Below are 16,968 nucleotides of genomic sequence, written 5' to 3' on the forward strand. Positions count from 1 at the left end.
ACTTCACCAACATGTTCATGGCAAGAGCGAAAAGAATAACAGAGATGGTGCAGCCTGTTATTATTCCTTTTCCAATGCGATGCCAGTCTGATGTTTCTGACCCAGAAGTGACCCGCATCCTGAAATTATTGTAGTAATCCAGGATCAGATCTTTGATCTTACTGGGAACATGATGGAGGTGAAGAGCGAGCTCGAACAGTTTGTGCGGTATGGACCCATAGGCGTTGGCCAGGTCCAACCACAAGACAGCTAGGTCGCCTCTGTTCTCATGGGCCTCTCTGATGAGCTGTGTAACTACACCAGTGTGTTCCATGCAGCCAGGAGCTCCAGGAATCCCCCCCTTCTGCACTGAGGGATCAATGTAGTTGTTCTTGAGGAGGAACTCTGTCAGTCTTCGTGATACAATGCTGAAAAACACCTTCCCTTCAACACTCAGTAATGAGATGGTTCGAAACTGGTTGATGGTTTTTGAGTTCTCCTCTTTGGGGATCCACACTCCCTCAGCCCACCTCCACTGGTTAGCAACTCTTCCTCTTCGCCAAATCACCTTCAAGATCTTCCACAGGTGCCGTAGGAGCTCTGGGCAGCGCTTGTAGACCAAATAAGGTACTCCACTGGGGCCTGGAGTAGATGCTGAGCGAGCTGCCTTGATGATCTCCTCAACATCCTTCAAACCTGGCTCCCTCAGGTTGAACTCTGTTGTTGGGGGGCCGGGGCTGATAAGAGCTTTGTTGAGCTCCAACTCTTGCTCTCTAAGTGGATCGCTCACTGTATCCTGGAGGAAGCGATTCACTTCCTCTGTAGAGCACTCAAGCCGGCCGCTGCGCTTGTCCCGAGCAGTTGTTTTGTGAAGCCAAAGGGATTGGCGATGAAGGCCGCTCGCTTCCTGGCTCTCTCTCTTCCCCGTCTCCGGTGCCACTCTGCTCTGCGGAGGATCATCAGCTTCTTCCGCAGGATGTTTTGCAGCTCTGCTAATGGTCGCTTCTCCTCAGCAGTAGCTTTCTTGTACTGTTTCTTGAGAGTACGAAGTTCCTGCCGCAGGTGATGTATCTTGGTGGCCCTGCGGTTCATGGTGTAGGAGGGGGGCTTGGTTTTTCCCTTCTCTACCTGCCAAAATCTTTCTGAGGCGTAACTGAAGATGATGATAGTCATCGTTTGGAGTCGGCTGTCAGCATCTCCTTTGGCTGTGGCTTGGATGATATTGGACACATCCTCGTCGAACTGCAGCCACTCACTCCGTTTGCTGGCTGGGGGCCATTTAATCCGCTGCTGCGGAACTACTCTGCTGGGATTGGGAGGCTCTGGTACGTGGAGGGACTGGGCTCTGTGGGTTGCCTCCTGGCCGGGCTCCTCCTGCGTCTCACCAGGTTCAGGACCTGTGCGTTGCACCTCACTCTCCCGCTCCAAACATTTCATTCTGGCCTGGTGGATTCTTAGGCCACGATGATTCTTGCACAGCTTTCCGCAAATGCATGTCACATTCGTCGTCTGTCCGTTTGCATGGGTTGTTAACCTTAGGTCCGTCCGATTGGAGATCTCATCCTCCCCCCCTCTCGGGATCTCCTGGGGGTATCTCTCTGTAGGGCTTTCCGTAGCTTGTTTGGGTTCTTTCTCGCGAAAGACACAGGCTGGGGTGCTAACCCATACTGTCCCAGGTGCCGTCTTTCCGTGCCGTCAACTGTCTCTCCAGTCGTCGACCAAACTATTCTTGGTTGTCACCTAGTCTATTCCTAGGGGTCACTGGCTGAGCCAGACATTAACTATGCAAGAAACATCTCATGGATGCACTGGGACAAATTAACACTGCAGCATTATTAATAACATCAATGATTTTGAAAAAGAAATAGCCTATCTAAAAGGAATATGACTAGTCTCAAATAAGCCAATGATAGTCAATAATGCATTTCCAATGTGTAAACACTGCATTTGAGCTGAAACTGAAGAGTGAATGAACGTTTGGCAAACTGCAGCGTTTTGCTAGCTGGTTATTAAACTCAAACAAACACGTCTTATATTTGAGATTAATCAGATATAGACTATATAAAAGTAATCTTACAACTTTTGCACAAAAGGATGCACACATGAACTTGATTACGCTAGTCTAATGTGTAACTCACACGCTCTTCCTTCTATTACAATCGTGTTCTCATTATAATGTGCTGTATCTGAGAGATTGGCACTGCACATCTTGAACTGCATTTCATGATCAAAGTGATTCCAGGCATCACTGCAGCGCACTTTCTAATCCAGTTTCACTTTATTTCGCCAGTCTGGAAGGCGTGCTGTCTAACGCTAACAAATCAGACCTCAGGAAACGCCCCAAATGCCGCAATAATCATGCGTTTTAATGAGTACTCGAGTACTCTTGCCCATTCCTAGTTAATATTACAAACTGTTTCTTTGAATTTATTTTGGATTTATCGCCAGTACTGGGCTTGCAGTTCACATGGATAGGGTACAGTGTACTGCGTGTGTGTGGATGACCATGTTCGACCGAAGACCACTTTGGACCCAGGAAAAACCCTGTAATGTCATTATAAACATACCTGAAAATACTCATTGATGCATATGATGAGACCTGCACATAAGCCTCGTCCACAAAGACGGTCTTGAAGCAAGCATATGGGTAGCGACAGGTGAGGATCTCCTCATAGAACTCAAAAATCTCATGCAGGTAGGACATGGTGTGCTTCAGCAGGGGCAGAAGCTGAGGCAAGCAAAAATGAGTCACCTGTGAAAGCACAACATATTTGATTTAGAACAATTTAGTGAATAAAGAAAGCAACAATAATTGCACTGGAAAACATTTACATTTGAAAAAGTTTATTAGATACAATATATAAGCATTATATAAGTGTGTACCTAATCATCTCAATCTGAGAAATCTGGATGATCTAATGTATCTAACCTGTGACTCACCTACAGTTAGGACATTAAACATTCTGGCAATGGACTAACATATGGACTATATCACATATTTATAAATAAAAAAAGCACACCACCATCTAGTGGACAACTGCAAAAGGGAAACTTGTTTGAGTCAATAACAATGCCAGGTATGTCTATGCTGAGTATATGCAGGAAGTTTAATACTTTTTAATACCATTTTAAGGAACTTTAATAGTGTACATACATAAACTACATAATCAATTGTGTTCATATGTATATATATTAAATAACTTAATACTAATTGCTTATATAAAAATATACAGAAGTATAGAGATGGATACAGCACTCAGAAGATAGAAAGATATAAAATGTACCATTCACTACCTCAACAGCTTTATTAGAAACACCCTTGCAGCCGTGTTCAGTTTTTTTAGTAATGTAACGCAATGTTAATATAATGTTAATAACGAGCAATGCACTTTGTCTCCTGTTTTGTCCACATCATGTGTTACTATTACACTGTAAAAAACAAAAAATAATATTTAAGTAGTAGTATTACTCAGGGTTATTGTCGTTAAATAAAAATTAAACTAATTATATGCATAAAAACATGTTTATATGATACTGATACCCGATACTGTGCTCCTGTACTCGTACTCAAAGGCACACTATGCAAGATTTGTACCTTAATACAGGGGTCCTACACAATTTCCATTTCAAAATTCCATACTTTTCCAGACACAAATTTCCAAACCTCTCAGTAGATTTTCAGACCATATTTAAAGTGCCCCATTATGCTTTTTCAAATATTCCCTTTCATGCAATGTGTAATGCAGCTTTCTGCCAAGTTATGAAGACGAAAGAGCACGCGATAAATAGTTGTTGTTTCTCAAAAGAAAAGAACTGATTCTGAACCACCTAAAAGAGTCATCAGGAATTCGAATCTTACTTCCGTGATGGCTACACGTCACTGGGTAACACATTTGCCTAATGCCCACCTATGTTTTATGTTGTCTGCCCGGAAACAACTTGCCGCTCTGTGGCCACCACAGTGAATATTTATGAGGTAGGGACAGTCATTCTGATGAAGATGTTGCACAACTCTGGCCCATCACTCCATCACTTCCCAGTCCAACTTACCTGATCCATAGCTACACCACGGCCTGACAACATATTATTTTTGCTGTGATGCATTCTGCAGTGCCAGAGGGTATTACATGATTTACAATGAACACAGTTTCAGGCCCCACTCTCTGCTGAAGTGTCAGGTATGTGATCAGCATTTTCTCAACCGTGATATTAGTCGTTTCATCAACTATTATCCTGATGTATCTGCTGTTGGCGATACGATCATCAACAGAGCTATTTATGGTCATTGCTATAGCCTCCTCCATGTGATTGACAGTGTCTTGGTGATTTTTTTACATGCTTGACCATTAATGAAGTTTCGATGTGGCTATGGCTACTTTTGTGATCCTTCAATGCTGATTTCTGCATCGTCGTGCACCCTCGGACAAATCCGCTACTCGTGTTAGCTTTTCTACAGATGTCGAAGAACATTTTGCCACCTTCCTTTCTCAGCCATGTTAATTCTTGCTCCCACTGAACCTGGTACTCCCTCCTGACCTCCTTGCTGCCGCTTGGTTGCCCCTTAACTGCTGTTGGTGACTGATAAATGTTGTCTATTTGTCCTTCATCCTCCATTGCATCAGTTCCTCTTTTTTTATCTTTATTAACAATATCACAACTATTTGGCCATTTGAAGAAACTTCTCACACTCAGCTGCCGTGATATTTTTGCAACTGTACGGAGCAGTGACAAAGACGAGACAATACAAGCTAACTGCCAATTAATATGTGCAATCGCCATCAACTGGACAGGAGTAGGTTACAGTTACAAGTTACAATTGATCACCCAAAGTGTGATCTGTAAAAATTACAGATGGCCGTCAGATTTTTCCGTCACTGCTAAAAAAATCTGTCAATGATGGGAAATATTCGGTTAACGCAACCTCTGAAAAGCACATAACGAAATTACCAAAAATTGAACTAAAATTTACGTCAAACTAAAAATATACAAATAAAAGCTATTCAAACTATTAATAAAACTGTAGAAAAACTAAAATAACACTGGTATTTCTATGGAGGCCTAAACCTGCATAAATAAATAATAGGAGAATAAATAAAAATGACCTGACAACACAAATATAATTATTTGTAATACAATTTTATCCTGAATTAGTTTTTTTCTTTTACTTTTATTATTATACTATTATTATTATTATTATTATTATTATTATACATATGCCATTTGGGGTACATTTAAAGTAATTTAACAATAGTAATATATTCCTGTTTTAATTGACTTAAGTATTATTTTGAAGGAAAACCACTTGAAGACCTTTCCGCATTGTTTACAACTATGACAGATCAGGTGAAAGCTGTAATCCTCTGCCCACAACAATCTTTGAAAATGACCTTAGTCTTACCCTCCAAATGTATAAACTATGGATTCAAAACTAAAAATGACATTATATTTTCTCACACACACCTCATGCATGTAGGGGTCCACCAGAATCTCGAAGGGCCCCACAGCCAGGGAAATGTTAGGGGCCGCAGTGGGGATGGGCAGCATGTAGTGGTAGGTCTTCTTGCGCATATCGTTGGTGTAGACTGTCTCCACTAGGTCCCCACAGGACACTGCCACCATGGAGGCATCCACTGTGAACTCAAGCTTCCATGTGCACAGCTCAGAGTATGAGTCTACACATGGAAACCAGAACCTAGTGAAGAAGATTAGGAAATATATAATAATCTAGTACTATTACACTCATACAGACAAGTTGGTGTGTATGTACATTAGGGGTGTGCTATATATATTGCCTGCATTATGTGTGTGCGCATTTAGAGTGCATGCCTTCTCTGCATGATTTAACTTATTAAAATGCAAAATGCAAGATATAGGGGCAAAACATTTTACTGTCTTTTATATTTATATAATTTGTTATAGTTAAACAATATCACGTGAAGAGCGACATATCGACACAATTGCAAATTTGATATTGATTTTATGCAACTGTTCAATAAACAAGAAGTTAATATTAAGTGACTTACACTGTAGATACCATATTACTGCTCAACATAGTAGGCATTTTCCGTGTACTACATAGTATGGAAACATGAGATTTTGGATGCAGCCAATTACTTTGTTCAGAAAATTAATCAGCCGTTTGAACGATTCGGCTGAATGAATGACTAAATTGATCACTCCTTAAGAGTGACTTGCAACAACCTACTGCCGGTTTTAGTTTCATAAAAGTATCATTAAAGTATCTTTTATTTTATTTTTTATAATTTCACATTTTAATAATCAAAAAAAAAATTAATACATTAATCTCAAAACATTATTTATGTCATTGTAACTACAAGTTAAATTAATTCATGTCCCCTTTGAGTTGCATTAAACAGTTTGTGTAAATAAATATAAATGCCACTTCAGATGCAGCTTTGTGTTTCCTCTGCACTGCAAAACAAATTTAATTTGTTTGGTAAAAATAGTCTTATTATTCTAATTGTCTAGTGTCTAAATAATTCTATTGATTAAATGTAAGAATTTGACATAAACGATAAGGCAATACATTTAATTAGGTTAGAAAAAAAATGCCCTTATATAGGTAAAATTGTCTATGAAGGATAAAAATAAAATCAATTTACAATATCACACTCAGGTTTTTCCTGCATTGAAAATATCTTTGCAGCCACCAAAATATACCTGCCGTTCCGCAGTACCAATACCCACTGATAGCCGGCTGCTTTAAAATGCTCCCGTGAGTGTTTGTGTAAGCGCTCTGTGAAGAGCGTCAAAGGTTTCTATTTACAACTTGTTTTTGCAGTGATGAGCTTTGTAGCCAATCACAGACATATCTGTTGAGTTGGGATATAGCTAGGATGCAATTCATGAAAATTGGGCACTTCTGGAAAAGTTTTTGATTTTTGGCAGGGTGTTAGGTATAGGCCTAAGGTTTTCAAAAATCAATGGATACAAGTTGGGGTGGTCCCCCTAGTGGCAGTTATCCATAAAATCCAAATTGCCCCCCGCCGAAAAGATAAAAGGTTATATCTCAGCTTCCTTTAGTCTTAAATTGTTGTATAATGTAATTTTTTCTATTTTGTTTGATACAAGGTGTAACGGTGAGGCAAAGACGAAGGGGAGAGAGAACCCACATGCAAGCACTACTTTAATGAAACAAACAGGAAACAGGAACAAGGAACAGCTACATCTACAACGACCGACAAACAACAACTGAAGCACAGAGATTTAAATACACAGGCAAACAAGCTAAACAAGATAACAAGGGGGCGTGGCTAATAAGAAACACCTGGGGAGAGTAATCAACATAACGGGGAACTGCTAACATGGGACAAGACGGGAACACAGACGTGAATCATGACACATGATCCATAGTCCTGTCAAGGGACACACTAACAGACACCGGCTCGGGAACAGGAACAGACACCGGCTCAGGAACAGGAACAGACACCGGCTCGGGAACAGGGACAGACACCGGCTCAGGGACAGACACCGTGGTGGCGGCCATCTTTGCTGAGGGCTCAGGTTCAGGCGTGGCGGCGGCCATCTCTGCTGAGGGCTCAGGTTCAGGCGTAGCGGTGGCCATCTCTGCTGAGGGCTCAGGCGACGGCCATCTTGTCCGGAGACACTGGCTCGGTGGCAGCCATCTTGTCCGGAGACACTGGCTCGGTGGACGTGACGTGAACAGTCTCTGGATCGGCGGACGTGACGTGAACAGTCTCTGGCTCGGCGGACGTGAAGTGAACAGTCTCTGGCTCGGCGGACGGGACGTGAACAGTCTCTGGCTCAGCAGACGGGATGTGAAAAGTTTCTTGTGTGGCAGGCACGACGTGAACAGTCTCAGGTTCGGTGGCCACGACGTGATGCGTAGGCTCGGCAGGACTGACGTGAAGTGCAGGCTCGGCAGGGCTGACGTGGAGCTCAGGCTCAGCAGGGAGAAACTCTGGCAGGGCGGTCTCGGCGGGACGAGACTCAGGCTGAACAGGCATGACGTGAATGACGTGATAATCAGGTATGACGTGAAGATACTCAGACTTGGCAGGCATGACGTGAAGAGCAGGCTGGACGGGCGTGACGTGAAGAACAGAGCTTATCCGAATGGCAATGTCAAGATATTGAGCTAGAGTGTAGTGAGGGGTGTAGAGTTCTCTTTTATGCAGGCACCATTCTGGTTTTTATCGATACCGGCCACTAGGGGGACCACCCCAACTTGTATCCATGGTTTTTTAAAAACCTTAGGCCCATACCTAACACCCTGCCAAAAATCAAAAACTTTTCCAGAAGTGCCCAATCTTCATGATTTTTTACATATTCCTTCCCAGCTAATAGGAATAACAGGGTACCTTGCGATACACGGTACTAGGGCTGGTCCGAATACCACTTTTTGAGCTTCGAAGCTTCGGTAGTAATGAACATCGAATATTCGGAGAGAGGTGGCTGAACATATTCTTCTCTCTAATAAAGGCAGTATTCTCTATGTGTCTGTCTATCCGTTTGCATTTTGATTATTTCGAGAACCGTTCATCCAATTGACTTCACAAGGGAGTGCAGTGCAATATAAATGGACACGTGAGATGCGACACGTTCAGAATTAATAAACTTTTAATAAACTACAGAACAACGCGAGCGGGAAGCGGCGCACCTCATGCGGGCAGGGCTTATATGCTCCAAGAACGGACACTGCACTAGTGATATAAAACACACACACGCACAGGTCTGTTAACTTAAGCAATACTTTTAAGGTAGTCTAATATTTTTCTGACTAACAAATTACTAACACAGTAAAGGGTAGATTTAAATAAAGAAAAACAAAATTTAAATAAAGAAAAACGAAATTTAAATAAAGAAAAAACGAAATTTAAATAAAGAAAAACGAAATTTAAATAAAGAAAAACGAAATTAAGTTAAATTAAAACCGAGATTAATTTAGATTGATAATAACAGGTAAAAAGCTTAATACATTTTGTTTCTATTATTCTGTTTTCCAAAATGTCAAAGCAACGCAGCTTAACCCAAAATACAAGCTCAGGCATGCACTTCTGTCCATACAAACTCCGCTGTTCTGCGGAGTTTGTATGGGAATACTCTAGCCACGAATACTCCCGTTGCAGGAACACTTTAGGCCAAGAAGAAGCAACTATATTTATTAAGTATAACGAGGTTGGGTTCCTTCAACTGTCCATCCTATTAAAAATGGCTAGGCTATATAAGATAATTGTAAAAAAGAGTACTGTATTTCATCAGATTTTATAGTGTTGAACATATTCAAGAGCCAATGAGAACCGTTTCGAGGGGGATGCCAGGTGTGCAAAAAAACAAACAAACCCCCCCCCCCGAATATTCGAATGTCAAATTTTCAAATCGAATACCAACCCACCGAACGAATATTCGAATATTCGGGTCCAGCCCTACACGGTACCTTACTTATGGCACCGATAATATCACAATACAGCAATTTTGCGATAATCGATATATTGCTAGACAATCCAATCCTAGATATCTACTAACTATGAAAAATAAATGCCTATGAAAAGGTTAAGTGCAGGCTCTCTCTTTATTCAAGTCCAAACTGTTAGCACAAAAAGTTTTTCAGTCTGTAAATTAAATTTAACATTAAGTAAATTAAACATTTTATGCTTATACTTTTTAAAAGCTTAAACTTTTCTTTGTGTAAATTGTCACATTTAGCTCCTTATCAACTTATTAAACCTGGAAACATCCTAGTGTTTACCAGCTTCCTTAAAATAAACCTGGGAATAGTGTTGTCAAAGGTACCGACTTAAGTATTTTAACATTTTAAAAATGTGACGACACCAGCATTTCCCCCTAGAATTTTGAGCGCTATTGAACAGATTATTAAACACCTCTGATTGGCCACTGTGTTCATGCGCTCAACATTTATATCTGTGATTGGCTACAATGATCAAAGCTTCAAAAACATGTTATAAATAGACATATTTGACGCTCTTCACCGAGCGCCAACAGCGTTTAAAAGCAGGCGTCTATCAGCGGATCTGTCTGTCAGAGAATATACTAGGTATCCGCTGATAGACACCTGCTTTTAAACGCTCCTGTGTGTATCTGTGTAAGAGCTCGGTGAAGAGCATCAAAAATATCTATTTACAAAATGTTTGTCCCATCAATGGTAAAAAAAAAAAAAATCTATTTTTTTATATTTTATATAAACAATGAAAGCTCAAGTGCGTCCAGACTTGGGGCATCTATTATTTTACTCACACTGCTGTCCACCATCCCATTAAAAAACTTTTTATTAGGCTAGTTAACTTCTGTTCACGTTTCCCTAATTCATGTGTTGAGTGCCACCTTGAGTCAAGTCAAGTCACATTTATTTATATAGTTTATAGAGAAAACAGGCGTCACAGAAAATAGCGTCACAGTCCAGGTTAAGTAAGTTCTGTGATGTTTCATTTTTGTTGTAAAAAAGTTATTAATTTAGTTCATATATATACACTCACCTAAAGGATTATTAGGAACACCATACTAATACTGTGTTTGACCCCCTTTCGCCTTCAGAATTGCCTTAATTCTACGTGGCATTGATTCAACAAGGTGCTGAAAGCATTCTTTAGAAATGTTGGCCCATATTGATAGGATAGCATCTTGCAGTTGATGGAGATTTGTGGGATGCACATCCAGGGCACGAAGCTCCCGTTCCACCACATCCCAAAGATGCTCTATTGGGTTGAGATCTGGTGACTGTGGGGGCCATTTTAGTACAGTGAACTCATTGTCATGTTCAAGAAACCAATTTGAAATGATTCGAGCTTTGTGACATGGTGCATTATCCTGCTAGAAGTAGCCATCAGAGGATGGGTACATGGTGGTCATAAAGGGATGGACATGGTCAGAAACAATGCTAGAGGCCAAAAGTGTACCAAGAAAACATCCCCCACACCATTACACCACCACCACCAGCCTGCACAGTGGTAACAAGGCATGATGGATCCATGTTCTCATTCTGTTTACGCCAAATTCTGACTCTACCATCTGAATGTCTCAACAGAAATCGAGACTCATCAGATCAGGCAACATTTTTCCAGTCTTCAACTGTCCAATTTTGGTGAGCTCGTGCAAATTGTAGCCTCTTTTTCCTATTTGTAGTGGAGATGAGTGGTACCCGGTGGGGTCTTCTGCTGTTGTAGCCCATCCGCCTCAAGGTTGTGCGTGTTGTGGCTTCACAAATGCTTTGCTGCATACCTCGGTTGTAACGAGTGGTTATTTCAGTCAAAGTTGCTCTTCTATCAGCTTGAATCAGTTGGCCCATTCTTCTCTGACCTCTAGCATCAACAAGGCATTTTCGCCCACAGGACTGCTGCATATTGGATGTTTTTCCCTTTTCACACCATTCTTTGTAAACCCTAGAAATGGTTGTGCGTGAAAATCCCAGTAACTGAGCACATTGTGAAATACTCAGACCGGCCCGTCTGGCACCAACAACCATGCCACACTCAAAATTGCTGAAATCACCTTTCTTTCCCATTCTGACATTCAGTTTGGAGTTCAGGAGATTGTCTTGACCAGGACCACACCCCTAAATGCATTGAAGCAACTGCCATGTGATTGGTTGATTAGATAATTGCATTAATGACAAATTGAACAGGTGTTCCTAATAATCCTTTAGGTGAGTGCGTGTATATATATATATATATACTAGAGATGCGCGGTTGGCGGTTACAGCCGCGGACTCCGCGGTTTATGCGGATGACGTGACGAAAAATTATATTTTAATTAAATTCGGGCGGGTGGCGGGCGTTTGAACCAATCAAATGAAAAATATATGTATACACAAATCAACGGATGGCGGGCGGGTGCGGTTTTGAAAATTGGTCAAAAACGTTGGTGCGGCTGGATGGCGGACGGATGATGATTTTTGTGATGCGGTTGCGGATGAAATAATAGCCCATCCGCGCATCTCTAATATATATATATATATATATATATATATCCGCTCTAGAGAAAACCATTATTTCATCGTTCAGCTCAGTTCAGTTCTCATATAATGGTGTCAATGCAGGCAGATCAATATTATTGTTGAAAATTAAATTAAATGTTTATTTTAATGTCCTCAACTAAGCAAGCCAAAAGCTTGAGGTAGCAGGTAACCATCAGGTAGCAGGATGGAGAAAAAAAAAAACTTGGGAGAAACCAGGCTCAGTCAGGGGGCCAGTTCTCCTCTAGCCAATGAGGAAACATGAAGTAGCGACGCTAGGAGTAGGGAAGTCTGTTTGGATCGCCTTATTTTTTTAACTAAAATATTGATATTTGGCACCAGCGTATTCTCTTATCACACGAAGGACAACGATATATCGCCCAAACGATATTTAGTCCCACCTCTACTATTGAGCACGTGAATGCAATGGCCAATCGAATGTTTAAGTTAGTCAGAATCCATTCAACACCGCTCAAAACGGCACAGTTTTTGTTCAGTGTGAAATAGAAATAGAAATAGTAAAATAGGTCTAAGCACTTTGTTTTATGATCTGTCCTGACAGTGATTTTTTTTAAACATTTTTTTTTTATGAATAAATAGGATAAGTTAATATTACAAAATGTTTCTATTTTGGATTTATTGTCAGTACAGGGCTCATCCATCTGAGAAACATAGTTTTCATATCATCTGGCCGTACAGTGTTGGGATGTTTTGATGTTCTGGTCAGTCTGTATTTCACACACAGCGATGAGTGAGGGCTAGCGGTCTTCAGAAACAATGACAGCTCGTGTTTTAAAGCTAAACAGACACTGGAATGAATAATTCACGGAAAACTGGTTGCGAGTCATCTCTGTTCTCTCTGCCATCTCTGATGTAATAAGCCTAGATTTTCATTATTAGCGGTGTTTTGGACTGATTGTTTGAATGCATTCACTTACTGGGTAATTGCACTGTAAAATATCCTGTAGTTTAGCGGCTTAATTATCTGATAGCAAACAGAGAAGCGAGATCACGTTTAGAGGTTAGAATAGAAATTTCCGCCTACCAGGGTTACAGGTCCTTGAGTTATTGTAGATGCCCATTGTGATAAACTCCCAAGATCATCAATTTTGCATGCTTCATTGAGTTATTTTAACGCGTTAATGATTTTAAATTAATTGATTTTAAATTTATATATATATATAGCTTCATTAAGATACTTTCATCTAAATCTTTTGTACACAAGTATAACTAGGACACTCAACTTTGAGTCTTCCTAAAGAGCACAATAATAATGCTGAGGATGTAATCTATGTAGGATTGTAATCTTAGTAATTCTGAATCACTATGTGGAAGTAGCCTAAAATCTTTAGCCATAACTACCATGACAATGACCTTCCATTTCATGCACATGAATGTCTGCAGCTTACCGTGAGGAATTCTGGTTGCCAAAGGAGAAAACATGGGCTGCTCTTTCTGCCATACTTCCTTCCACATCAGGTACTACAAAATGCAACCCTCCTTTCGGTTGATCCAATGAGAATTCAATGTACACCTTCATAACTTTCATCTCTGCACACAAACACAGAGACAAACGGATTATTATTACAGACATTATTCTTTGCCTTAAATTGAGGCATTATTAAGGGACATAGTGAGCACTATTGACGTCAAAAGTTCTGCCACTTCGATAGAAAATTAAAATACCATATTTTTTTTATCTTCCAGTGAAAACGACAGAATTCTATCAGGTGACAAGCTCACGCACATGTTTCTCCATTTTTTAAGTGCAACAGCCACAACTCAAAATATTATCAACAACAAATTCCCAACCTACATTTTTGTCTTCTTCAATAATCAGTTACACTCGAATGTACGTCACAGTATGAAAAAAAGGATCTATCAAAGCTTCCATTTCATTGGTTTCATTCAGTGGTTAAAACCATCAGATTACAAAAGACTCAAACCATAAGAACAGACATTAAAATTAAATTAAAACATCATACTGCTTGAGCTACTCACCATCTCCCTGTTTCCAGAGCTCAGAAGGAACTTTAATGGAAAGCTCCCCATTCCCAGCATCTGGATCCACAGCACTAACCGCTGCTGTGTAAGCATTGGAGAAATAGTTCAGGTTCCTCCTGTTAACCAGAGGAAAACATGCACCAAGATGAAGACAAGAACACACTTGAAAACCAATACATTATTACCCATTAGAAATTAAGATACTGACAGAAATTCTCAGGTATATAAAAATATTATAATGATAACGATCATTAAATGATAATAATAATAATGATAATAAAATTAGAAAAATGTATTATATTTTACATTAAACAAAGCCTATAGGCACATTCAAGGACCAATATGATTTTTGCATTGTGACATCGCCCCAAAATTCTACTTTCTGAAATACAGTAATGAAAATCATCTTATTAAAGGCAGAATCAGCAAATTATATGAAAATACTATACCATTTAAATAATTATTTTTCACCTTACAGTAATGAGAACTGGAGGAAGAAATATACTAAATTGTATTTTAAAAATTGTAATGTATGTATTACTATGTAATTTAAATATTTTTAGAGGGTTGTTGGAAAGATGAAATATTACGCATTTCATGACAGTTTTAGTGAGATTCATAATTCATCTTTATGTTAGTTATTTTACATCTTTCCGCACAATCCCAGGCTGGGTGACTCCTCTCACTTCATATTACGTAGTGTGTGTGTGTGTGTGTGTGTGTTTTCTACTTAGAGAGTTCATAAATAAATCTGAGCTTACTGCTTGGATTCATGATGGCAGACCTCCAGTGTAGGGTCATTGTAAATGAATGGAGCCTCAAGATCATTCACTCTCACTCTGTAGATACGGCACTGTTTGCTGTTCAGTTTAATACGGTTCAGGTTCATCACTGTTGGAAAGATGGTCAGCTCCACATAACCCTACTCAGAGCAAAACAATTATAAAAAATCCATACGAAAGTGCTTTAAAAAATCCTGGCACATTTATCAATACCATAAGCAAAATAGCTTTAACTGTAAAATGATAGGATAGATTTTCATCAACAAACTATTTGCCAAGTTATCAGAAAATACTTCATATGCAACAAAAAATCTGCATTAAATCTTTGAATTACAGGTTCTTCATCTTCATTTATTTATAAAGCACTATTCCAACAACAATAAGTTGTACCAAAGTGCTGTACAAGCAATTCTAAAATAAGAAATAAAAAAATAAAAACAAAAAACAAAAAGTAAAAAACAAAAAAAATAAAAATAAAACACAATAAAACACCACAATAAAATCCACATAGTAAAACATAGATGCACAAGAGCTCATCCCTCTACACCTAAAGAGGACATATGAAATAAGTGAATCTTCAAAAGGCTTTTAAAAGAGCCTATAGTCGGAGCAGACCTAATATAAAGTGGTAGCATATTCCATAGCTTAGGGGCAACTGCAGCAAAGGCCCTATCACCCCAAAGGTTAATGACCCATCTAATTATTTGACTGTCCATTATAATGTATTGTTCAGTTTTTCATAATGTTAAAAGGTAAAGGTTTTTACAGTCTTGTCTCAATCTTCACAAATTTTAATCTGAATTTTTTTGTCTGTTTACTTCACATTTTCTGCTTCATACACACATAATATTCAAAATCAAATATACATGATTACTCACAATGACAGACTTCCTCTGAAAATTTATGTTGTTAATGCAGACAACCTGGTGGGTTGTAAAGAGATAAACAAAAAATAATGCATTAAATTCATGCGGCGGTTGAGATGTTGATTATTTATTTAAGATACGATGTTGATTATTTATACTCCTGTTTTGACATGTAAATAACTGCAATCATAACCATGCATGAGGTGAGAAAGAGTGCATTTTGATACTTATAGTTTATATGGTCGTGGGCTTTCAAAGCCCTTGTCTTTCTTGCGGTTCATGCTGCTCCTCAGTTTATTCACACAAACCCTCTCAAACAGATGATAGGCGGTGTTATTTCTACTTGTTTTCAAATACTAAAGGCAAGTTCTTTCTTGCTCAAACATCGCTATAGTCCATCTCGTCATGTTTTATACGTGGAATTGTGGAATAGCTGTGAAGTGTTAAAAAATCAGCAAAATCCTTCTCTATTTTGCCGAAAAGCAACAAAACTATTCTCCTTCTGCGTGTCTTCAGCCATGTTGTTTGTAACCTTCGCCCTCCCGCGCTAAGGGTTCCCGGATGGTTCAACCAACATTTAAGGTGCATTACTGCCACCTACTGAGTGTGGGCCACAGTAGAGGATACCCAAATGAATGAATTCCCGCGTCTCGCCAGGAGATGGCGCCGCAGCTGAATAAATCATCCATCCATTTCCCAAACCGAGCTGGTCCAGCGTGATATCAATATCATACAGGTATAAATTCCTTTTTAATTGATTATTAAATTGTTTAATTATGGTTTATAAATGCTAGTTTCCATAGCAAAGTTCAGGATAGATCTTTTTATTACTAGGCCTACTGGAGCTGCCAGTTTGCTACGTTTCAATTAATTATTAAAACAGCAAGCACAAACAGCCTACAAAAGCGGCAGCCCTTCCGGCGCACTTATGGAGGTAGATTTGTGTCTTTATTATTCAATCAAAAAAAAGGTTGCTTCAATCAAAAAATATATTTTCAATCAAAAAAACCCGTTTCAATCAAAGAAAAAAAGTGTTTGAATGCAAAAATATATTTGAGACTCAAAAAAATGCATTTGAACACTATTTTTTTTTGCTTGAAAATGTTTTTTTTGATAGAAGTGAAGGTTTTTTTGTTTGAAGCAACTTTTTTGATTGAAGTATTGTTGTTTTGTGTTTGGGCCATATTATGGGTAGGACATTTGTGTCTTTATAATTCAATCAAAAAAGAAGTTGCTTCAAACAAACAAAACATATTTTCAATAAAAAAATCACTTCAATCAAAAAATAAACCTTTTCAATCATAGAAAAAATGTTTTTGAATGCAAAAAAATATTTGAGATTCAAAAAATTGCACTTGAACACTTTTTTTTTGATTGAAAATGTTTT

The 16,968-nt window shown here is 39.1% G+C and overlaps 1 protein-coding gene across 1 annotated transcript in view; it reads right to left on the bottom strand.

Moving 5' to 3' along the window:
* Positions 1-16,124, bottom strand: part of taf2 (TAF2 RNA polymerase II, TATA box binding protein (TBP)-associated factor) — a 73,633-nt gene extending 57,509 nt beyond the window's left edge. The window contains exons 1-7 of the mRNA XM_084435541.1: positions 15,812-16,124; positions 15,594-15,647; positions 14,695-14,855; positions 13,931-14,049; positions 13,339-13,480; positions 5,440-5,671; positions 2,547-2,731 (exon numbers count right to left, since the gene is read on the bottom strand). Coding sequence (XP_084291667.1) covers positions 2,547-2,731; positions 5,440-5,671; positions 13,339-13,480; positions 13,931-14,049; positions 14,695-14,855; positions 15,594-15,647; positions 15,812-15,862 — 944 coding nt within the window. The 5' untranslated portion in view covers positions 15,863-16,124. The remainder of the gene's footprint in view (positions 1-2,546; positions 2,732-5,439; positions 5,672-13,338; positions 13,481-13,930; positions 14,050-14,694; positions 14,856-15,593; positions 15,648-15,811) is intronic.
* Between the last annotated feature and the right edge of the window lie 844 nt (positions 16,125-16,968).

Source organism: Rutilus rutilus (genome assembly GCF_951802725.1).
Source record: "Rutilus rutilus genome assembly, chromosome: 17".
NCBI classification, from domain to species: Eukaryota; Metazoa; Chordata; class Actinopteri; order Cypriniformes; family Leuciscidae; genus Rutilus; species Rutilus rutilus.